The sequence below is a fragment of the Pholcus phalangioides genome, unplaced genomic scaffold, assembly GCF_987345545.1.
Source record: "Pholcus phalangioides strain wild (caught in Gottingen) unplaced genomic scaffold, Ppha-v1.0 ptg000015l_1, whole genome shotgun sequence".
Lineage (NCBI taxonomy): Eukaryota > Metazoa > Arthropoda > Arachnida > Araneae > Pholcidae > Pholcus > Pholcus phalangioides.
This window is the reverse complement of record NW_028301608.1, coordinates 117223692-117247724: the sequence shown is the minus strand read 5'-3', so window position 1 is coordinate 117247724 and position 24033 is coordinate 117223692. Positions and strand designations below refer to the sequence as shown.

The 24033-nt window shown below is 38.6% G+C and overlaps 1 protein-coding gene across 5 annotated transcripts in view; it reads right to left on the bottom strand.

The window, feature by feature from the left end:
- The window catches only part of LOC149077707 (receptor-type tyrosine-protein phosphatase gamma-like), a 50441-nt gene that overhangs the window by 19944 nt on the left and 6464 nt on the right, over positions 1 to 24033 (bottom strand). For 3 of the 5 annotated variants that reach the window (XM_089245347.1, XM_089245351.1, XM_089245348.1), the window contains exons 2-5: positions 23230 to 23312; positions 17874 to 17910; positions 16220 to 16317; positions 5123 to 5254 (exon numbers count right to left, since the gene is read on the bottom strand). In XM_089245347.1, the coding sequence (XP_089101473.1) occupies positions 5123 to 5254; positions 16220 to 16317; positions 17874 to 17910; positions 23230 to 23312 (350 nt within the window). The remainder of the gene's footprint in view (positions 1 to 5122; positions 5255 to 16219; positions 16318 to 17873; positions 17911 to 23229; positions 23313 to 24033) is intronic. The other 2 variants (XM_089245350.1, XM_089245349.1) reach the window with 2 other exon arrangements.

The window sequence follows — 24033 nt, the reverse complement described above, 5'->3', positions numbered from 1 at the left end:
AAGGTTCGAGAGTCCCGGCGGAGACAAGATGACTTTTCTTTCCGAGTTCACCTCGGCTGATATCTTGGCCTGAGAAAAAAGCCATCTACCTCTCTCCTGGTGAGCCAGGACCGTCCCACCTGGGGGCCATTTCCTGAAGTTAAGAGAGGCTACTAATGTGTCTACTTCAGCGCCTCACGCCACAGTGCGTGAAATAAGAAAGGCAGGGTCGTGTCTCCAGTGGTGTAGATGCTTGCCCGGTATGCAAGAGGGCCTGAGTTCGAGTTCCGGCGGAGACGTGATGACTTTTCTTCCCGAGTTCACCTCGACACAATATCCAGAAAATAAATGTTTCCTTGATTTCATCGAAACTGTACGCGTAATGGATTTCAGTGAAAGATGTAAAAATTATAGCTTGACGAATGTGTGACTAGTGGAAACGAAAATAATAACAACGATTCAATCGGAAAATTTTAATCAAACTTATTATATTATGAATTGACCTATTCAAAATAATTTTTGGTTTCGGATTATTTTTATTGATTACACTATGGCCTTCAAAGACATACTCATATCTCTAAATACCTTCGCCATATCTACTCCCGATCAAACTTTTATCTAATTTTTAGCAATCCCTCTCCTTCTATGTGTCTACATTTTTTCCGATTTATCGAGGATATATCAAAAATTGTATTTTTCTTGGGGCAGTAGTTTTTACGCCCTTTCCCTTTTCGTTTGCTTCACATCCCTGCCCATGCACCCAGGTAACATTTTATTTATTTATTTTGTTTGTTTTTTGTTTTTTTTCAATCTATTTATCTGGATTCGAGACTATATTATGCATGTATATTTTTGTGTCTAAACCTTATGCATCTGTTTCTGTTTTGTGTGTGTATCTCCAATAATTTAATCACTAATATTTGTACTTGCCATCCACTGGTGTACTGATAGGCACGATTGTGCAAATCATTAAAGATTCAGTTCAGTTCTTTATTGATTACACTACCCAATACTGATTCTGTTCTAAAAAAAAGTTTTCAGTGATTTTAGGGTGCTTTTGGGGGGCTGATTCCGAATATGACATTGGTTTTTTCAGATTGGCCCTAGTTTTTGGGATGAAGTGAAAGTTGCATTTCAATTGTAATACCATAAGTCAGGTGCAGATCTATGGGGGGGGGGGGGTGATGATCGGTGTGAACACTCCCCTTCCAAGCAAAACGTGACAATTCATGAAATTTTCAGAATTTTTATATTTTAATATTGCATTCAATCAATCCGTTCAAAATTACCTGTATAAACGTTTCTGATTAAATAACAAAGTCAAGGAAACTTCGACTAAAAATAGGAAAAACCAGTACATTTTTTCAAAAAATTCGGGATGGAGAAGAAACAGAAAAAATTGGGACTATTCTGAAAAATGCGGGACGAAATGAAGGATGTATGGTCACCATATTCACAGTGTATAACCTCTTTTTTATTATTATTATTATTATTATTTTGTGAAATCACCTCTTCCAACAACGAGCTCTGGATCCGCTCACACCACAAGCAGCATACAAATCACATTGAAACTGTATGAAATGTAAATCATTAATGAACTTAATATCAATACATAAAGATCACTTATGTCTGGTAATGATGTGTTGGATAAAATAGGAAAGTAAATAAAAAGTTGAAAAAAAAAATTTCCACGCAAAAATTAGTGGCTGCAGAGCATACAGAAATACTACTATTATGAATTATGTCAAAAACTAGAGCCGATTCGATTTCAAACCAACACCAGCTTTGAAATCAGTAGCCCCAATATGCCCTAAAGCCATTAAAATTTCCTTCGGGAACATGAGAATTTTTTTATTTTTCTGGCCTAAAATTTGGCTTTTTTAACCTACTCACAAACGTTTACTTTTATGGTTGTTATTAGAGCCAGTGTATATTCAAAAAAGTAATTTTGAAGAACAACTTCATCCCTCTCAGAAAATTTTTAAGGGTAGTGTTCAGCATACAATATTCTTCTGAATGCCATCAAATTAGAAATAATAACCAAAAAAGTAAGTAAATAAAGTAGACTCAGTACTTTCTGGAGAACAAAGCAAAATGACTAACGCTTAATCTACATATAACGTTTGCAAATATTCTGATTCACTTGTAAAAAAGTCTTTTCTCTTTCCTGAAAAGAGTGAGAAAAAAAACTCGTTTTTAGATCTGCCGTTTCCTGGATTTCTGAGTGGGGATTAATATATTTTTGGCATTCCACAAAAAATTCCAAGTTATACGTTTGGTGTACGATTTGTGAATTTGGCAGGATTTTGAAGTGACGTCATCAATTTTTAAAGCGTTATAACTCATTAATTATAGGAGATGATCAAGAAACTGAAAATACTTTTCCATATTAGTTTTTCACAAGGAATCGCGTGTGCAATTATTGGGCGGTTGATAGTTACCACCCTGTATATTTCTCACAAAGCAAGTAGCCAGGAGAAGGACATCTAATAAAGATACCTTTTTTTTTCTGAATAAATCTAATATGTGAAGTAATTTACAATTCTAATTGATTTGAAGTTCGCGCGCGCGCGCGTGTGTGGGTGTGAGAGAGAGTGAGAGAGAGAATGAGATCACATTTCAACACAAAATTTGATAGTTGGTGACTGTTGTTGTAGGATTTGAGTTTTCCGAATGTCACAAATGGAAAAAAAAAGTTTGGGAAAATTTTCATTTGGCTATAAACTATTGATAAAAAGTATTTAAAATTACCAAAAAGATGAAGTATGAAAGTATTCTGGTCGTAAAAATATATATCATTCAAAAAAAGAATATTTTCTTTTAGGATAAAAAGAGTAATCATTTCAAAATTTCAAAAATGGGCTGGAGACAGCCAGAAGAAGGACATTTCCTTAAGAAATTAAAATTTGTTTAAGCTGATTCAAAATATTTATTGAGGAAAAAATTATAGAGTAAATAGAGTGGCGAATTTTTTCCGAAACAGGAATATAACTAGAAAGTGATGAAAAAAAATTCTGCGCCAAATACGTTGAACGTTAACTGATGGGGACACAATCAGAACCTCCTAGAGATAGATCTATCTCTGTCATCGTTTGATGACACAATTCAGTCCAATTTCGTTCATTCATTCCTTCATATATAATGTATTGAAAAATATATACCAAAAACTGAAGTGAGCGATATCCCCCCCCCCCCCTCAGCGTTTTGACAAAATTCGTTCATGATTTCTATTTTACTTCCACAAACACTCAAAAATATTTAGAAACCATGTATTTTAAAATATGGCCAACGGTGCGTGAGGAAAAACCGAACTTTCATAATAATTAAATCACTTTTTATATAGCAAATATTGATGGGTTTATCAATGGTTGCTTTTAGATGTATCTCAAAAGAAGTCATAAGTAAATGGTGTGCCGAATTTGGAGTATATTCAATGAATTTTGGTGCGCAAGGAGGGTTTTTAATACCAGTTTTTTGAAGAAAAACGAACATGGAGAAAACTAGAAATGAAGATACCATGTATTATTTGACCTCTATAAAAAACAACCATGATTTTTAATTATAAAAATCAGAATTAAGAAAAAAAAAGCTAAGGAACGGATTTTAATGCGGTTTGTTCAAAAATATTTGACGAAAATTTTGTGTTCTTTTGAGGTATCCGACTTCATTGAAAACGTCATTTTGGAAGAAAATATCGATTTTTATTTTCTTTTTTATGAAAGCCCTATTCTTTGTGATTCCAAAACAGGCCTTGTTTTGTTTATATGACGTTCAGAACCGAAGTTTCGTCCATTTTAGTGTTACGTTTTTACATACAAGTAATCCGTAAATAAAAATTTTAAACACGTTTAACTAAATGCTACTTTTGACATTTTACTTAAGTTTGAAACACAATTTATAAAATATATTAATTATGTCATTATTAAACTTTATTTATTTTGCTATATATCACCTAGGTTATGAACTAAAATCTAAGGTCTATCACATATATTTGTCCAATTACAGTATTTTATAGACGAAATGTAGACTGGAATTTCTAAAAATTCACACGTACGTCAACAGATTTGAGTGTAACATATGAGCATATCTTACAATCCTTTAATTTTCAGTTCATAACATGCACCATTATTAGCTAAATGTACTGTGAAAATAATAAAACATTCCATTCATAGAATTTTTTGCAATAGTGTTCGGAATATCACATGAAGTTTGCTTAAAAATTGACATAAAAATGGCTTTTCATAGAAAATGACCATAGGCAGTATAAAATTTATTATTGTTTTATCATATTTTGGGGCACTTTCTATCAAAAAAATGTTATTAAAGTTCACTTTAGTACCATTTTAAAGAAAGGTGACAACAAAGGCAGTCTACTTTAATCTGACAAAAATTTTCGATAAGAACATTTCCCGACCATCATCACTCGATTTTTATGATAAATGATTGATGTTGTCCTTGATTGATGTCCAATTAATATTGTTGTCCTTGATGAAATTTTTTCGTTCGGTTAGTGAACCATCTTTGGTTGTACAGGTCTGAATTCTAATTCTCAGAGTTTGTTCTGAACTGTATATTCCAGTTTTATTATCAAAGAATCATATCAGAGTATTCAAAATGACCGCGATCAAAGGCGTAAAAATTATTGGAAATATTGGGAGCCCTCGAAAAAATTATAGGGGGATGGGGTGGTCCTCATACTCAATATCTCCATAGGAATTATTGAGATATATCTCCATAGGAATTATTGAGATATATCTCCATAGGAATTATTGAGATATATCTCCATAGGAATTATTGAGATATATCTCCATAGGAATTATTGAGATATATCTCCATAGGAATTATTGAGATATATCTCCATAGGAATTATTGAGATATATCTCCATAGGAATTATTGAGATATATCTCCATAGGAATTATTGAGATATATCTCCATAGGAATTATTGAGATATATCTCCATAGGAATTATTGAGATATATCTCCATAGGAATTATTGAGATATATCTCCATAGGAATTATTGAGATGGTGGCAAGTATTGGAGGGAATGATTGTCTCGCACCCATGGGCACAATACAAGTTTACGCCTATGACCGTGCTGAGGAAAATCAAACAAATACAATGCAGTAAACATCATTGCATACCTTAGAAATTCGAAAGGTCCTGACTACGAATCCGCAATCCTCACTTGCTTCAGACAATGCGACATTCTTTACTTTGATGTCGCCAAAAGTCCTTTCTTGCCCCTCCTCCGGCCAATACTTGTTCATTTTGACCTTCGTAAAAACGAAAAATCCATTGAAATCTTCACATGAGTTTACAGCATTTTTATTGAGAAGGTGAAAATTAAAAAATTTCTCTACTGGCCAGTGGCGATTAGACCTGCCAAATCCAGTGGCCACTCACGAACGTGAGCAAAAGAGAAAAAAAACAATAACTTCAACGTTGGCTCCTTCTTCTTGTGAGTATGGTGGTACCTTTATAGCAGGGGTCTTCAGCCTTTCTCGAGTCACGAGCACTGTCTATACCCATCATCAAACCAAGAGCACCCATTACGGCAACTTTGACAAACTTATGACTGAAATCTTCATAATCGTAATCCTTGAATGCAATTTTTATAGAGTGTTTAATTTGAAGTGTTCACGAGCACGAAATCAGAGAGCATTGAACACGCTTGGTACTTCGAGAAGCACCATGGTCGCAACCGGTTGAAGGTGACTGCTTTATAGGGTTGGGTGCTCTGAGGAATCTCCATTCACCCACTGATTAAAACCGGTGCTTTCACGGCATTTCTTTCTTTTTCTCCCATAAAAAAAAGAAAAAAAAAACAAACCGTAGGCCTATTATGGAAAAATATTTTAACCCCTTAACGGTCAGGGACGAGATATCTCTTTCCAATGCAAATGAAAGAAATTCATTCTGTATAGCACTCCCTGTTTTTTACCTCTTTCCTCGTCATCGCGAAACTTAAATGTGATCCTATGGACGGAGGTTGTTTTTTTTACCCCTCTTTTTAGCGATGTGTCGTTCTTGTTTAGTGATTTTTCCTTCCACATATAATGTATCTTTCTCATCGAGCTTATATTACTGGAGGGAGCATCCAGCCGCCGCGACGGCAGAAATATCAAATGCAAGGGAATCACGTGACTCTGTAAAAACAAAGTTTATGCCTGGCAATTTTCCCATTGAAACGTACAGTTTGGTCTCTAAATATTGGGTTTTAAAAATTTCAAAAAAAGGATAGAGAACTCACATCTAAAGATGAAAAAATATTATTTATTTCATTAATACTGGAATCATTTTTTTCATTAATGCCGAAATTATTTCTTTCATTTATTGTTTTAAATGCCTGTGGATTCCTTGAGAAAATAACGGGCGATTGTGTTTGTTTTCTCCGAGTCACGTGATATTCCGACGAAAGATGTTCGGGGGGGGGGGGGCACCGTTCTAAGCACTGCCAAGGCGGAGACCGCTGACGTCATACTCTCTCCAGTAATATAAGTTCGATGATCTTTCTACCATATATATAAACATAGGGATGAGGGCGAAAATCAGCCTGTTCCAGGTCTTTGACCACCTGCTTATATCTCTTCGTTGAGACAGAGCGACGGGCCATTTCCTAAGTAGGAGGTGACGGCGAAAGAGAAATCTATAACACTGCACTATGATCTTTTCCTCCCTTCTATTTCTAACATGCGAACAAGGGAACCTGTAGTTTTTTTGGATTTATCACTGATAATTCAAACACAAATCATCCAAATTTGTTGTCAACAGCCTCTGCGTGAAGCGGTTAACACAACTGCAATTGTTACAAATGAAGAAAAGAGACTGGGGACGATCCGAGCAAAAAATGTTGATCTTCACGCTCAAATGCCTGGCGACCACGGGGCGATTGGAGTGCATTAATTTTCACTTTTACTGAGAAGCCAATAAATTTTGAGTAACACTGAATTTTTTCTGTATTAGTAACACATTTTGTCAAAAGATAAAAACGTGAAACCATGATTAGTGAAGCCGGGGTTCCAATGAGCTCGGAAGCCCCCGAATTACAACATTTTCCATATTCGAATGTTGTGATATCAAATCGATATCACAATTTGAATATCAAATGAACACCAGTGACAAGGCTCGTATTTAGGGATTCTTACTTGACCCAACCTATTGAAAAATTCGTTCGGAATTTTGCCTCACCGGTACACATTGCACGAAGTTAACTTTTGCCATATAGTCGCATCGTATGTGAAACATTTTTGGCACTAGATGGAGCTACAAAAAATTATAAAAGTACTGACATTTTATAACTTTACTACAACCCCTGGTCGGTATTCACCAGGTTTTTTATACAAATAAAAATACAACGCCACAACAGGCAAAATGCCCAACGAGTCCATAAAAATATGGATGTCATATATTTCAAAAATATAGCAACCCAATTAAAAATGCAATTAATAAAAATTGCAAACAATATATACACATGATAAAACATTATGCAATGCCCATAAAGAATACTTATGGTTGTCTTATTCTAAGTATGGATAGAGCTTCTCGATTTACCCCAACATATTTATCGTATTTCTTTTTAAACGTGTCAATTGTGTTACAATTTACTACCTCCGGGGGTAAGCTATTCCATTTATTAACAACCCTATTAGAGAAAAACTCTCTGCGACACCATAACCTCACATTGTCCCTTACCAATCGATACTGGTGTCCCCTTGTAAAAGCAGTCGATTGACGGTGTACTAATAATTCATGGTCCATCCCATTGAAAATTTTAAACACTTTGATCATATCTCCTCGACACCTGCGTTCATCCAATGTAAACATATTCAAAAAATGAAGTCTCTCTTCATAACTCGTCTCGTGTGCCAATAAGGGCAAGAGTAGCTCTTCTCTGCACCCCTTCAACCAAGTCTATGTCCCTCTGTAGGTATGGTCTCCAAAACCCTACAGCATACTCCAGTCCAGGACGAACTAAGCCTCGAAAAAGCGGAAGAATGACTTTAGGAGAACGCGAAGAGACCTTTTTGAAAATGAGACCAAGCATTCTATTCGCTTTTTTGACCACCGCTGAACAATGTTCAGAAAACCTAAGCCGCTCGTCAATGAGAATTATCAAATCGGTGACCCTAGTTGCATCCGGGATAGTGACACCACTCAACTCGTAAGAGAACCGTGGGTTGTTCGAACCAAAATGAGCGACCATGCACTTATCTACGCTAAACGTCATGCTCCATTCATTTGCCCATGCTGCAATCCGGTTTAAGTTGGTCTGGAGCAATTCCCTATCGCTTTCATTCCCGATTACCCCCATTAGCTTCACATCATCTGCGAATTTGCTAGTAATCCCATCGATACCCTGATCGAGTTTGTCGATAAAAAGTGAAAAAAGGATGGGGCCAAGGACACTTCCCTGAGGAACTCCACTTGTGACGTCTGTCCAACCAGAGAATTCCCCGTTCACCATAACTCGTTGCGACCTATCTCTTAATCACGATTCTATCCAATTCAGCAAGTTGCCCCCAATTCCAATCTCGTGTAAACGCTTCAAGAGTTTACCATCTTGGACACGATCGAATGCCTTCTGGAAATAAATGTAAACAACATCTACATCTTTGCCCTTACCCAAAGCCTTCGTCACGTGATCATAGAAGCAAAGGAGGTTAGTTACACAAGTTATATCCTCCTTCCATAGAACCGGGAGCGCTATTAATATTTTTATGAACTTACCGCTTGTGAGGTCATAACAGCACCTCCACCTATTTTTTGAGAAAGGAGTGTTACCACTGGATAGCGCTATATTTCTGGAAATCAGTGGTTACCAAACTTTTATAGTTAGGCAGCACTTTTCAGGCGAAAAGTTTATCGCGGAGAACTAGCGTTCACAGGGATGCCAGAAGTCTTTGCAACTATTTAGTTTCAATATATGCTGTGACCATACGTTCCGACTTTAACAAAAATGTCCTGCTTTTGGAAGACAAAAGTAATTTGATTAAATAAATTTTTCCCTTTGGTCGAAAAAATTCCCCGTCCCTCACAACTTTTTTTTCTTGCGCCAATTTTTATTTGATCGTAGTTATTCTACCAACAGGGAGAATAATGGACAAATTATATTAGCTCAATCTGAAAACAATCAGCTCATATGTGAGGGTTTCCGTAACTTTTTGTGGAAGACGTATCTAAGGTGGCAGAGGTTCTAGAACGATCCGGACACCAAGGAAACCTAGTGCTGCCCAGGGTTAATCTAAAACCAGTGGAATGGGTCTGAGAAAAAAATTCTGTTTTTCTCTTGTCCGCTCCTGACCGAACCGGAGCGGTTTAAAAAGAAAAGCCACGGCAAATGCCTACGCGGGACGGTAGACAGCCAACTTCATTATGCAACTGCCTGCCCGCAGACAAGCCAATTTCACGTGGTGAAACTGAGAGTAGAATTGATAGAAAAGTGGTACCGCAGGATGGCGAGGGACCAACGATCATTCAAGACTGAGGATCTCACGAGATTTCTTGAGGAGAACCTGGAGCAAGTTCGTGATAAACGACCTCCAGTTGCCAGGAGAATAGATCCTTCCCCCCCCCCCCATCAGATCGAATGAGTCAGCAAGCAGTGCCTCCCCCTTAAAGAAACGTTGCCAGAGCATGCAAATGCCAAAGATTTTACTGACAACGGTGAAGACTCGGATTTTCTCCCAAAATCACGGAGGGGCCACACAAGGGCATGGGATGGAGAGTGACAGATTTATTTAACATGTATGTTCTTGAATTTACGTGGGAATTTTTACACTTTTGCGTCCATAACCTTTTTATATTCGCATTTTTTGCGGTCCCATGCATTTGTCATAATATACAGTTTTCTGTACTGCTTTGTGCTATCCGAGACCGTCCATCCCTTTGGGAAAGAGCGCAAACCATCCTAAGATGGTCTCGTTGGGCGGTCAGCGGTTATGTCTGTACTGCTTTGTTTTTCCGTATGATTGCACTCTATTTTGATGCATAATGTTCTGTGCCCCCCCCCCTTCCCGCATCCGTTGTATACCACCTCATTACTGAATATCATTTGTGCCGTTTCTTTTTCTTCTTTAATTTTCTATGGCTCCGTGCATTTGTTATACACACGGTCCTCAGTACTGCTTTGCTCTTCCGTATGCCTGTATTGTGTTTTTATAGTTCATTTCCTGTGGCCCACATGCATTTGTTTTGCTTTGTCCACTGTACAGCTTTGCTTTTCTATATATGCACTCGCACCTCGAGGTTGGAGAACCGCAGAAAACCAACTAGCAGACTACCATTGTGTCGCAAACGGGATTCCAAACTGGATCCTCATAATGACAGTCCAGCATGATGCCCGCAAGTTTCAATTACCAATTAGTACCTAGAACTGAAATTTTCGTGCGCGACAGTGACAAGTGTATTTTCAGCATAGAAGAAACGAGAGGAAAAATGTCAGAGCAGCACAATTAGCCTTGGATGATAGCTATCGGACACCGCTCAGCTGAATCGTACGTTGGTATCGAGGTCAAATACAGTATTCAACTCAGATTACCACCCAGCTGAATGAGGAATACAGCGGGATAGTCTGTATATGGACCGTGCAATATACACATCACCGTATAGGATTCGTGAGCAGCAAACTCATAAAGGTATCTTTCCTGCAAGCAAGTCATCGCATTGAACGTTTTTCTGAGCCAGAGTAATGCGCTTACAATGAGGAATTTCTAGGAGCTACAGGCTAGAAAACATAGTGAACGGACTATCGGCCATTAGGAGCAAATAGCATGGAATGACTAGTCCCATTTCCAACTATACTAGGCGGTTGCGAAGATGAAAATATGGTGGAGCCCACATGAAAATATGAGGAACCAACATCAAGGAAACATTTTATTTTCTGGATATTATGCTGAGGTGAACTCGGAAAGAAAAGTCATCTTGTCTCCGCCGAGACTCGAACCCAAGCCTTCTTGCATACCCGGCAAGCATGCTACCATCTACACCACTGGAGACACGACCCTGCCTTCCTTATTTCACGCGCTCGGGCTGAGGTGCTGAAGTAGAGACATTAGTAGCCTCTCTTAACTTTAGGAATTGGCCCCAGGTGGAATGATTTAGAGAGATAGATGGCTTTTTTCTCAGCCCAAGATATCAAGGAAACATTTTATTTTCTGGATATTATGCTGTGAGGTGAACTCGGAAAAAAAATCTTGTCTCCGCCGGGACTCGAACCCAGGCCCTCTTGACTAATAAGGAAGGAAGGAATAAGAAATAAGGAAGACCGGATCGTGTCTCCAGTGCTGTAGATGGTAGCATGCTTGCCCGATATGCAAGAGGCCCTGGGTTAGAGTCCCGGCGGAGACAAGATGACTTTTCTTTCCGAGTTCACCTCAGCATAATATCCAGAAAATAAAATTTTTCCTTGATATCTTGGGCTGAGAAAAAAGCCATCTATGATCCAACATGCCAGATTGAAATCGTGTTCACTGTGATTCATTACTGCCATGATGCAGAGCCGTCTTAACGCATAGATTCCTATTTTTACTAATAACAAATTATTTAAGCAACAAAACTAAGTTTCTATATCAATCCTTCTTCTTGAAGGAAATTAAATTGTCTGCTTCGTGCTGTTACCTTGAAAATAAATTGCACTTCAAGGGGTTATGAGATACGGCCTGGGGAATATGATTCGCCATACACACGGGGTTCCTCAAAGAGTTTTATATCTTCTAAAAAAAAGAGAAAAGAAAAGAAAAATATTCTTTCCCTCTCTCTCTCGGGAAGCACCATTAACATTTCGTGAGCAGAAATTCAGTGCCCCTGAGGTTTACATTCTTGAATCAAATTAAAGCATACATAAAACATTCATATGCCAGCCATCAGGAACAGATGAGCAGAGGATGAAACAATTTGCCGGAAGTAATAGATATATTCACAGAAACAGCTATTTTACAAAAGCAGAGATCTTCACACAGAACGTGACCTATAAATAACGTCTCGTCTTCCGACTCAAATTTCAACAACTGCATTAGTTTTTATAGACACGGGGAATTTTCGAGAAATTTCTACTATAGCTCTGATTTAGTAGCGCTACCGTCGGGTCAAAGAAGCCTTCCAGAATGTTCTAGACCAGTAGTCCTGAAGCTTATTTGACTCGAGGAGCCGTTTTTTTTGTATATAATTTTTATGGCGGGCCCCCTGTAGACCTCTTTTCTTTTTATTTATCTATCAAATTTAATGATTTATTTTATTTTCCTTGAGTCGCCGCAGAGTCCGGGGGAAGTGCACAAGGGCTCCGCGGAGTACTGGTTGAGAACCGCTGTTCTAGACCAATTGAGTGATTTCTTCTCTTCCCCTCATGGCTTTGTTAACTTAAGGGATTTTCAACGAATTGCGCTAAACATAGTTTTCGTAACAATATTTTCCTTGCATACACTGGCTGAAAAATACTGGCACAAATCAATCCAGCTTGTTACATTTGAATGTAAACTCTCAATCACATGTTATATTAAAGCGTACATCTCGTGGAGTGCGGTCGCATATTCTTTTGCTCCGCATTTTCCTATTATTTCTATTTTCAGGTACACGGACCCGTACGTGCCAAGCAGCCTGTCCTAACCGGGATAATGAAGAGCGGCGTTCTTCAATGCTGCCTTTTACATGCTAGATTGGTCCCGGAGAAGGAGGCCCTCTGGAGACACCTTGGTGACATCTCCAGAAAATATGTCGAAGACAAAAAGCCAAACGAAAGAGTCACCGAATTAGTTGAGGCAATCGCTCAGCTCATGTTTGGGCTGAGTAGGGAACAGATAGAGGAAATTCTGGATACAACTACCACCAAACGCTCCTGCAAAACTTTCTCTCTTTTTAGGTCGACTTATGAACTATTCAAGAAGTCCAAGAAGCTGACATCTGAGGCAGAGAAAATCAACGCAAGAACGGAGCTGATAGACAACTTCTATCTCATGACTGTTATCGCGGACGCGACCCATTGCGAAATCGTCAGGAAGCGAGCGAAAACAAACAAGAAAAAGGCCCCGGATAGTCCTCCAGAGGATACCGGTGCCCCGATCTTCTCTCCGGTCCCCTTCCCGCCTTCGGGAAATTCGACGCTGCTCGAGGAAAGCACGGCATCATTAGATGAAACCCTGACTCCGCCCACCATTCCAGCACAGCCAATAGAGAAGCCGTCCCCTGAGAGAGACGCAGAAGCCCCGCCTCCTGAACTAAGCGGGCCAACCACGACGAACCACGCGCGTAAAAGACGCAAAATCCCTCCTGTCTACGTCTCGGCGAATGGGAAGTGGAGGATCCTGGCAGCAGAACTGGATCTTATTTGCAGTCATTCATTTGATGCCAAGATTCAGAACGGGAAGGTCCTGGTCTTCCTAACCACAGAAGATGACCATCGTACCGTCACTAGGTACCTCACGGAAAAGGGTGTCGAGTATCACTCGTTCACCCTAGACTCTGATACCCCTGACAGATATGTCATTAAGGGGCTAGACCCCTCGTCCTCGGACGAGGACATTATTCTCTCCCTGCAGGTTAGCGGACATACAGCAGTCAAGGTTCAACAGCTACGTAGGAGAAGGGACGGCGCAAAACTACCCATCTGGAGGGTAGACATGCCCCAGTCTCAGAACTCCGAGGCGATCCTGAACCTGACAGCGCTTGACCATCTCCGAGTCAAGGTTGAGAAATTCCGGCCTCGCGGAGCAGCAAAACACATCATGTGTTTTAGATGTCAAAGATGGGGCCACCACTCTTCTGGATGCTCTGCGCCTGAGCGGTGCGTCAAATGCATCAAGCCTCATGCCACAAAGCTATGCACGAACGTACGCGGGGTCGATAAACCCCAGTGCGTAAACTGCAGAAAATTCCATACTGCAAATTACAAAAATTGCAGTTTTTCTCCCTACAGCAAGGACTTTAAGCAGAAGGAGAAGACGAGACGCCCCAAACCCGCCAAGGGTGTACAGAGAGAAGCGACGTCGACTCCGGTAATTGATCCTGAACCTGCCACGAATATCCCGACCACAGCTGAAGTCTCTACTTCGTATTCTCCAGACACTAGCCTGGATGAATCGGAGATTGAACCTATGGACAAACTTAAGTTGGCCTTTCAGGATGTCCTGGTACAGAAGGTCGAAATAGAAGGCAAATCCAAAACTGAAGTCATCAACGAAGTGCGACTGACGCTCTTCACCACTGAGGAGTACGTGAGAGCGGTACTCTCAACACCCAGTACTAAGGCCAAGCTGGAAGAAACCCGTCTGCGTTACCAAGAAAGACGTCGCAACCAAACGGTGTCGAAGGACTCCGACGCCTAATTCCTTACAACTTGTCTCCTGCCGGACTCCCCCCCCTATTTTCTTCCCTCTTTCTCTTTTTGTAGCGTCCCCTCTCTATATGTCTAATTTTTCTTTTTATTTTATTTTCTTCAAAAAAAAAAAAAAAAAAAACCCCAAAAAAATCAAAAAATTTTTAAAAAGAAAAAAAAATCTCTCTATTTCTCCTCTTTTTCCTTTTCACCACTGGACTGTTTTCCTTCCCACATTCTCTCCCCATACAGGTCAACAGCCAATCCTGAGCAGGCGAGCCCTTGGCCAATAGCGTTCCGCTGCTGGACTTGGGAAAACTTTTCTTTTTCTTTCTTCTAGGTGCTGGTTGGACTCGGCGGCATTTTACCTAGCGAGAAATTACCTAGGGGGTAATCGGGAATGAAAGCGATAGGGAGTTGCTCCAGACCAACTTAAACAAGATTGCAGCATGGGCAAATGAATGGAGCATGACGTTTAGCGTAGATAAGTGCATGGTCGCTCATTTTGGTTCGAACAACCCACGGTTCTCTTACGAGTTGAATGGTATCACTATCCCGGATGCAACTAGAGTCACCGATTTGGGAATTCTCATTGACGAGCGACTTAAGTTTTCTGAACATTGTTCAGCGGTTGTCAAAAAATCGAATAGAATGCTTGGTCTCATTTTCAAAAAGGTCTCTTCGCGTTCTCCTAAAGTCATTCTTCCTCTTTTTCGAGGCTTAGTTCGTCCTGGACTGGAGTATGCTGTAAGGTTTTGGAGACCATACCTACAGAGGGACATAGACTTGGTTGAAGGGGTGCAGAGAAGAGCTACGCGTGTCCTTATTGGCACACAGGGCTTGAGTTATGAAGAAAGACTTCATTTTTTGAATATGTTTACATTGGATGAACGCAGGTGTCGAGGAGATATGATCGAAGTGTTCAAAATTTTCAATGGGATGGATAGGATGGACCATGAACTTTTAGTACACCGCCAATCGACTGCTTTTACAAGGGGACACCAGTATCGATTGGTGAGGGACAATGCAAGGTTATGGTGTCGCAGGGAATTTTTCTCCAATAGGGTTGTTAATAAATGGAATAGCTTACCCCCGGAGGTAGTAAATTGTAACACAATTGACACGTTTAAAAAGAAATACGATAAACATGTTGGGGTAAATCGAGAAGCTATCCATTCTTAGAATAAGACAACCATAAGTATTCTTTATGGGCATTGTATAATATTTTTTCATGTGTATATAGTGTTTGTAATTTGTGTTAATTGCATTTTTAATTGGGTTGCTGTATTTTTGAAACATATGACAACCATATTTTTATGGGCATCTTTTTATCAGCCACCTCGTTGGGCATTTTGCCTGTTGTGGCGTTGTATTTGTATTTGTATTTGTATAAATTAACGGCAGGAACTTGAACTTTAAATCCCGACTTTGTCCTTACACTACATCATACACACACTTCTCATTCATTCACACACACATCCAATATAGGTCACGTACTTCGTGGCCCGCGATTAAGACCGGCAGAACGGCCATAAAAAATTGTGTCGTGGCACCGGCGAAAAAATTTTTTATTCAGTTCAGTTCAGTACATGTTATATTAGTACACACAACACAATCATATATTCTGATTTTTATACATTGTATGCGTATATTACTTGAGAGATATTTCCCACGCACACCACCAATATATACCGTATATTTCTGATGAGAATATCTGTATATATTGCTTCATATTCAAGGCGTTAATATTTTTGATACAGTCGGCGTATAAATTTACTTCGTGAAATAGAACATGTGAATGAACGATTCAGGAAGAATTAGTTATCATTGTTTAGAATAAGATTCACAAAGCTCCCCAACCACCCCATTTACGTATGTGTGTTTTAAGCCAAAAAGAAAAACAAATGCGCTTGTTTGTTATATGAGAACTCACCTTGCCATTTTCAACCAGGTTGGCCAATGCGACTATCTTGGTGACTCTCTGTTGCCAGATCATCAGCCAGAAATCGTTGAAGGTGTTCTCCAGAGGAGCTGAAAAGAATTATCGCAGTCGAATTATAACGATTGTTAGGCTTTAATTTTCCATCTGTCAATTCAGTCTTGTGCGAAGTTTCAGACCAGAAAATAGATAGAACCGCTCATAACCCCGGACTGATGCAAAGAAACTCACTTCCTTTACCGTTTAGTTAGGCAGGGTTGTGCGGGAAAAGATTTATAGCAGTTTCCCCCTGCCCCGTGCTCACAAGTATCGAATCCCTGGCGTCGTTCTCCGCGATGGAGACAGCTATCAAGTGGTTGTAAAGTACAAGCCATTTGGCTGAAAATGGATAGCCGAGCCCAATGCTCAGCGCGAAATATAGCTAAAACCTCTCTTTTATACGGACACCGGTGGGACAAAAAATTTCACCCGTAAAAGACGGGTGACCGATTAGGGTTTGAAAAGCATACAGGTACATCGCTCTCTTTATGCGATTTTTAAAAGTTTATTTTGGGAATTTCAACCTTTGCAGAATTCGGCTTGAAGTTTAACTTTAATCCCGGAAATAGAAGATATATATAACATAGTTAGATCCTTTGACGAAGAAATGCGTCAGATTTCACGTTGTGGCTGAGACAAAAATGTGAGAGAAATTCTCAGAAAGAGAAATACTCTCATTTTACTATACGCGGACATCTCTTCCTCCACTCCTATGCATTTTTTTCTTCCTATTAAGGAATTGTCGTAATTCGTACTTCTTCGTTCCACTATGACCACAGCCTTACGCGACTATTTTGTGGAACCAATTAATCGCTTAAAGCGAGGTACACCCCTGTACTTTTAAATACACCGGAAAATTATTATTTGGCCATAAAGAAAGGGTGACCGCATTTGAGGGGTGTCCGTTAAGAAGGGTTTCACTGTAATTGCACGTGCGTCTAGTGGCACGTAAGGGCCGGAGACCTCAGCCTCGGATTTTAAAAGAAGTAGTGTGGAGAAGGCTTGTGGAACAAAGAAGAAGAAAAAGTTGGCATGTTGAACTGGGGAAGAGAATTAAGAATGGTATAAAATACGCAATACATGTACATTCAAAATATACACAAGGCCTCCACTTTGACGGGAAACTGAGCATCCGTCCACAGCTGGGCAGTTTTGCTTCCTTTTCTTTTTACGGTGTATACAACATATACAATACACCAAAAAGTATTTTTGCTATACATGTTTTTATTTTTACACATCTCTGAAGATGCCCCTACGAAAACGCTTCCATATAACCAAGGTTCGTGCTTGAAAATCAATCGGTCCCGAGTTGAATATTCGTAGTAATGACAAGATATGATATGGAAATTTATACCTATACATAAATATTTATGGAAAATACAAATGTATACGTTATAGAGTTACGTTATAAAATATTTGGGTTCCACACAAATCACAATTTTTGAGCATTATTATTTTGAAAAAATTATTAAGTTATTAAAACAATAATTTAGTCCTAATAATAACTTATTATTTTAATAAGTTATACTTATTAAAAAGAAAAACACAGCAAATTCTGCACACATAAACATTCAGATTAATCAATGTAAAAGAAGTGAAGATGACTCACCTTGCGTTGCGATATATTCCTTGTTTCCACTGTATCCCTATAGTATATATATATATATATATTAAGATTATATTTGTTACTGTAAAAGCCCGAAGTGCGGCCAATTCGTGACGGGGCCAGCTACTTCGCGAATTGGCTACGAGTTTTGACCGAAGTCCGAATTTCGGAAATGATTCGGATTTTGACCGGCTATTTCGTTAAGTCGCCGGAGATCCCTGGCCAAAGCTCGATGTGCCGATGTAACATTGCCCGATAAGAGCCAAATTCATTTTTTTAATTGCCAACGTCTGATGCATGTCTATATATAGCAGCTGCATTGGATTAGCCCCATGTGACGAAGGAGGACAAAAAAATTAAATTTGAGAGAAATAACTATGAAAATAATTATGCAAACATATAGGTTCTTCTGCAAAATTTTGGAGAAAAAAATGTTTACCGCATCGTGACTGCGGTTTGATGGGTTGCCATAACTAACGTGGACATAATGATCGCGGAAAAATTTGCCAACTTGACGATGATCCTGAATCATGGGTTTTGTTATCAGACATTGGCCCGGGATCACGGCCACTTCACGAACTGGCGGGCATCATCACAAATTGGCCAATTTCGTGCTTTGACAGCAACATATTCCTTGATTCAAATTGGTTCGCAATATTTGTGTGATCAAAGCAGAAAAAGGACAATTCGAATAATATACACATCAATAAGAAACATGTTGGGGAAAGTAGAGGCTGATGGGACGAATTTTAGTTTTGGATTTTTTTTGAAGTGAAATAAACAAATTTAATTTTCTTTTCTTTTGTCTTATTTATAAACTTATACAATTGTGTCACACGATAAAAATATTCAAAACAAATAATTTCCGTTTGCAGTCATGATCAATTTTATAAATTAATTTTTTCCCTATAGATCCATGTCGCTGAACATTCCTTCCTCAAGGGCCATAACATCCACTTCCAAGAGACACTGATATCCCCTCTTCAGAAACATATTTCTACTCCCAGCCGAACCGTAAAGCTCTAGAGATCGTTAACCTCTTTACGATCACGGGCGTAATATTACGTCCAAACATCAGTGAAATAAATTCAGACAAGTTCTCTGTGTTTTCTTTTCCCCCTTTTTCCACCATAGCAAACCTTTATAGTGGTCCTATTATCTACGGAAATTGCTTTTTATTTCACTCTTATTTTATAATATATCTTTCTGCTTTATAATATACAGGTAAGAGCGAAAGAGAACACCAAGAATAGGGTGAGGGTGAAAAGAGGACTCTAAAAAACTTTTTATCTACCTTATCTCTACAGTATTATACTTTTCCTTTTTAACTTATTTATATATTTTTTCCTTCCCCCTCCCATTCTTCCTTTTTCTAACGTGCAGTTAGGTTGGGACAGGTTGTCAGATTTATCGCCGATTCGTTAAATAGAGTTAATCCCAAAATTTCTTGCCAAAACCTTGTTCATGAAGTGGCTAAACACAAAAAAAATTTCAACAGGAAGGAAGAAGGGCTGCACTTGAGCAAGACATGGCCCCCGCCAATCCGAAAGACCAAAATCAGGACGGTTAGGAAACCAACTCTTCCAAAGTCTCATCCTCCATTCAAATTTAGATATTCCGACCTTCCCCCAATCAGAAGCCGCCACTTCTCACCAACATTGGCACGTCACATGCTCGGGAATGATTAGTTGGTTGAATGCTAGTTGATCCTTCCGCATCTTCAGCAAAAGTGTCAGTGGATAATGATCATCCAAGGAAGTGGTTTCATCTCCTTGCTTGTCAAAAACTGTACTGAAGATGAACGCCGCAATCGTGGGTGAAACGTCTGCGTGAAAGAATCCTCGAACACTGCAATGCAGCCCGAAAGGTATGGATTATATTATAAACTCCGGCCGTGAAAGCCTGCCTTCTCTTATAATGAAATGGAAACTTTCTATTTTCAATTGTTGTTAAGCTGTTAAATACAACCTCTGACAATAAAGTTCGGTGAATGAACTCAGAACGGCCGATCTGGCAACACTGGCGAAGCAAAACGCTGCACATACGTAGCGGCAGGTGTCGACCATCTGCCGCCACCGTTATTCAGTTGAGCGTCGGTTGTGTTCCGTGAAAGACTTGTTTTACAAAGTGCTTGTTTAGTGCGTTGGTTCTTAACTGAGAACAGGAAAATGAACGAACAAAAGATCAATTTAAAGTACCTGAGGGAACGATGATGAATGCTGCAAGGTACATTAAAATTTTGACCCGTTTCATGAAACGCCTACGCAGGGTACGACCTCAGTACGCACAACCAAGTTCATGGTTTCTTGTTCACGACAATGCTCGCCCTCACGCAGCCAATATCGTCAAACAGTCCCTGGCAAAAAAGGGGGTGGTGCAAATTGAACATCCACCATACTCGCCAGATCTCAATCCTCCAGACTTCTTCCTATTCCCACGACTCAAACTCGCTTTGAAAGGAAAGAGATTTAACGATATTCCTGACATCCAATGGAACGTGACGAGGCTTTTGAACTCCATCCCAAAACATTTCTTGCAAAGTTTCCAGGACATGTATAGGAGATCTCAGCGGTGCATAGTAATGGGAGGTGACTATTTCGAAGGACAGTAAGGTAACATTCGTTAACATTTCATCTACGTTAATGTTTCAGGACTATTCACCGAACTTTATTGTCAGAGGTTGTAGATTTGATGCCATTACTGAATATACAAGCGTTCCTTCTTGCTTGAGAGAAAGCACTTTGTTAGGTACTAATCTCTATGCTTGTCCCTAGGCCCCTAACGTCTGGAACTTTATATTTTTGAAATCTGAAAAGCACCAATTTAATCATAAGAAAATATAACTGAGATTTATGAAAGGTGCAATATTTAAAGTTAAATAATTATCAGTATCTTCACCAATGCAAATTTCAAAATCATTGAAAAAGCAAACAAACTTACTTTTTAGGGTGGGAAACTGATTTTCGTCTTTCAATTCCTCTAATAATCAGGAATGGTTTACTTTTTGTGATTAATGATAGCATCTTTATTGTTTTCATTCAGATTTGAAAGACATTTTTAGAAAAGGAAATCAAATCAAATTTATTGTTATCATATAACAGTACAAAAAAAAAATTACCAAGGAATCAATCAAAAAACAAATACTGAAATTTGGCTTTGCCCTGTCAGACCCTTATATACAGGGTGGCCTGTGATTTCTAAGTTGGCCTTTATCTCATCAACGACCGTTCGTCGTAGAGGAATGGTTCTAATTTAAAAAATACTGAAAATGCCACTGTGCCAGTTTCAAGAGTGAAAATACAGTGTCACAGAAAAGTCTAAATTTTTATATGGACACCCTGTCCTCTAATTAGAAAATTGCTGCCCTGTCTCTTCTGAGACGAACAAAACAATTCCACGTTTCTGAATGCAATTTTATTGGAGAAAAGGTAGCAAAAAGCAGCATAAATGATGAAAAAAGACGTTGTCTGTTAGTTTATGCTGTTCTTTCCTAACTTTTCTCCGATTTTTAACTCAAATATCTCAGCGAATACATTGCACTTAGAAACGTGGATTTTTTGTGGGCTCAGGAGAGACAGAGCAGCAACTTTCTTATTGGGCTTTTTAAGACAGGGTGTCCGTATAAAAATTTAAGTTCTTATTTTGTGACACACTGTATTTTCACCCTCAAAAGTGGTGCAGGGTAATTTTTGAACACATTTTGAGCGTTCTTTTAATTGGAACCATTTCCTCTACAATGAGCGGTTGTTTAGATAGAGGCCGACTTAGGACTTATAGGACACCCTGTATACAAAATAACAACTTTTGCAATGCCGAACCCCGGCCTTTTAAAGACCCAATAGACGTCATCGAAAAGATATTAATTTATAACCTGACATGGGACTTCTCTGGTCACAAAAATGTATTTTTAGTATCTTTTGTTACTAGACAAATCCGTACTTTTCGGCAATTGTACAACCAATGAAAGCAGGCAACAATCGCCCCCCCCCCCTTGACCAGCATAAAATCTTATCTCGTAAAAATGATAGACTTTTCCCCCAACTGGTTGTCCACTCTGTGGCGAAACTTTTATGTGAGCAGTCTTCTTTTTTTTAACAAAGTAAAAATCTTCTCATGAAGAAATGTTATTAAAAATATTATTTATCCATTGATTTGTTTCAAATATTTACCACGTATATTTTTAATTGTGTATATTATTTTATGTGCCCACCCGTACCAAATTTATATATCTCTAACACTTAATTTTAAAAAACTTAAAAAAACAACATTAAAAACAGCTTGCGTGTGCATGATGAAATTGCGTGAATGCAATGTAATTGAATAAAAAATGATTCAAAACAAATAAAACTGTTCAGTTTATTTATTTCGAATTATTTACATTCTGAAATAGATTGAAATTTTATCTCCTGAATCTTATTCAAAATTAAATTTGAAAACAAATTACTTTTGTATTGTGCCAAGTATGGATCTCAAATCTTTTTTTGTCATTTTAGGAACTGATCGCACACACAGTTTCCTTTATTTTGAATAAATCTTTATCCAATTTTATTGATGTCCTGTTACTTTATCATGCTCCCATTCTGTTTTTCGTGCGTTTTTTTGACAGCTTGTAAAAAAAAATAAGTAACGATGTATGTAAAATTCTGCACTGATATAGGATAGCATACACAATCCAATATATGTGGTAAAACTTTCAAATAAATCAATGAATAAATAATATTATTCCGGATAATGTGTCACAATTCCTTGAAATGAGCAGAAAATGAAACAATTTGCGGGACGTCACAGATTTATTCACAGGAAACAGCTATTTACAGTTATTCACAAGAGCGAACTACAAATAAGAATCTCGCATTGAGAATAAAGTTTTATAGGTGCGATCGGAACTTCGAGAAAAGGAATATTCGAGAGAAAGAAGATTCTAGAAAACTCCATTTCGCAGTTTCCAAATTGGCGGCTCCACCCTATGGGCACAAAAAAAACGTTCCAGAACAACCTGGTTGTTTCGCGCTTACCTTCACATTTCCCGTTTGGCAACAGAACATCGCCCCGTTTGTGAATTTTGGGGGGTTCTCAACAAAATACACTATCGATTATTTGCAGGTGAAATATGACGTATTTACATAATCTTCGTAACAATATTTTTGATAATATTTCTACATAAGAAAGTTTTCATCATGTTAAAAGGTAGGACACCTCTTTCGGCAAGGAGCTCGCATTCGCTCCTCGAAGTTGAAAAACCACAGAAAATCGAATGTCGACGATCGATTTAAGTTTTACCCATTCAAGATCGTTCAGATTAAATAGTAGATGGATGAACCTTGTAAGAGAAAAATATGCAAATGAAAAGAAGACTCACGTCAACGTAATTGGCATTGATGTAATCTGAAGAATTGTTAACTCCTCCATTTGATGATTCGAGCACGACTCGAGTCTCGTCATCTGCAATGAGATTATTGCAAGCCATAAGCTTGGTTTCTCCTCACAGAAAACTTTCTAGAACGTCCATTATTTTCACTACAAATATTTCATTTGTCTTATTCAAATTGTGAAAGGAATGGGAGAAAAATTCCCATTTTTCTATGTAGTTTGGATGTGGATGTAGAGATCCACATCCAAATTCCACATGTTCCTATTTGGAAGTGATTGAAAAGAGTTCGAACTGCAGTTTGTTGTTTTGCAGTGAACTGCTTTCTCAATCCCAAGTTCAGAGCTTCCGCATTCTGAAGTGGGGGTTCCCGATATTTTTGGTGTGCTCCCGAGTCTTGATTTGTATCACACCCCAATGCCAGGTTTTCAGTGTAAAAATCCATATTAGTTTTTTTAGAATACTTATATCATTGCATATTGCATGGATTATACAGGTTGTCTACTCTTATCGTTGTCCAATGACAATTTCCTGAATCATTGGTTTTAGAGACAACTTTCAGTTTAAAAAAATGTTTTAAATAATGTCGCCCATCATCTTAAACGCCGTTCACTAAAAGGTAAAACTTAATAAAAAAGTTGCGAAATATAAATATTTATATGCCCCCCCCCGTCCTTTAGCGTCCACTTGGGAAGTTGTTGTCCTGTATCTATTGAGGTCAACAAAAAATATTCCATGTTTCTAAGTGCAATATTCGCTGAGACATTTTTTTTGAATTCAAAAAACGGAGAAAAA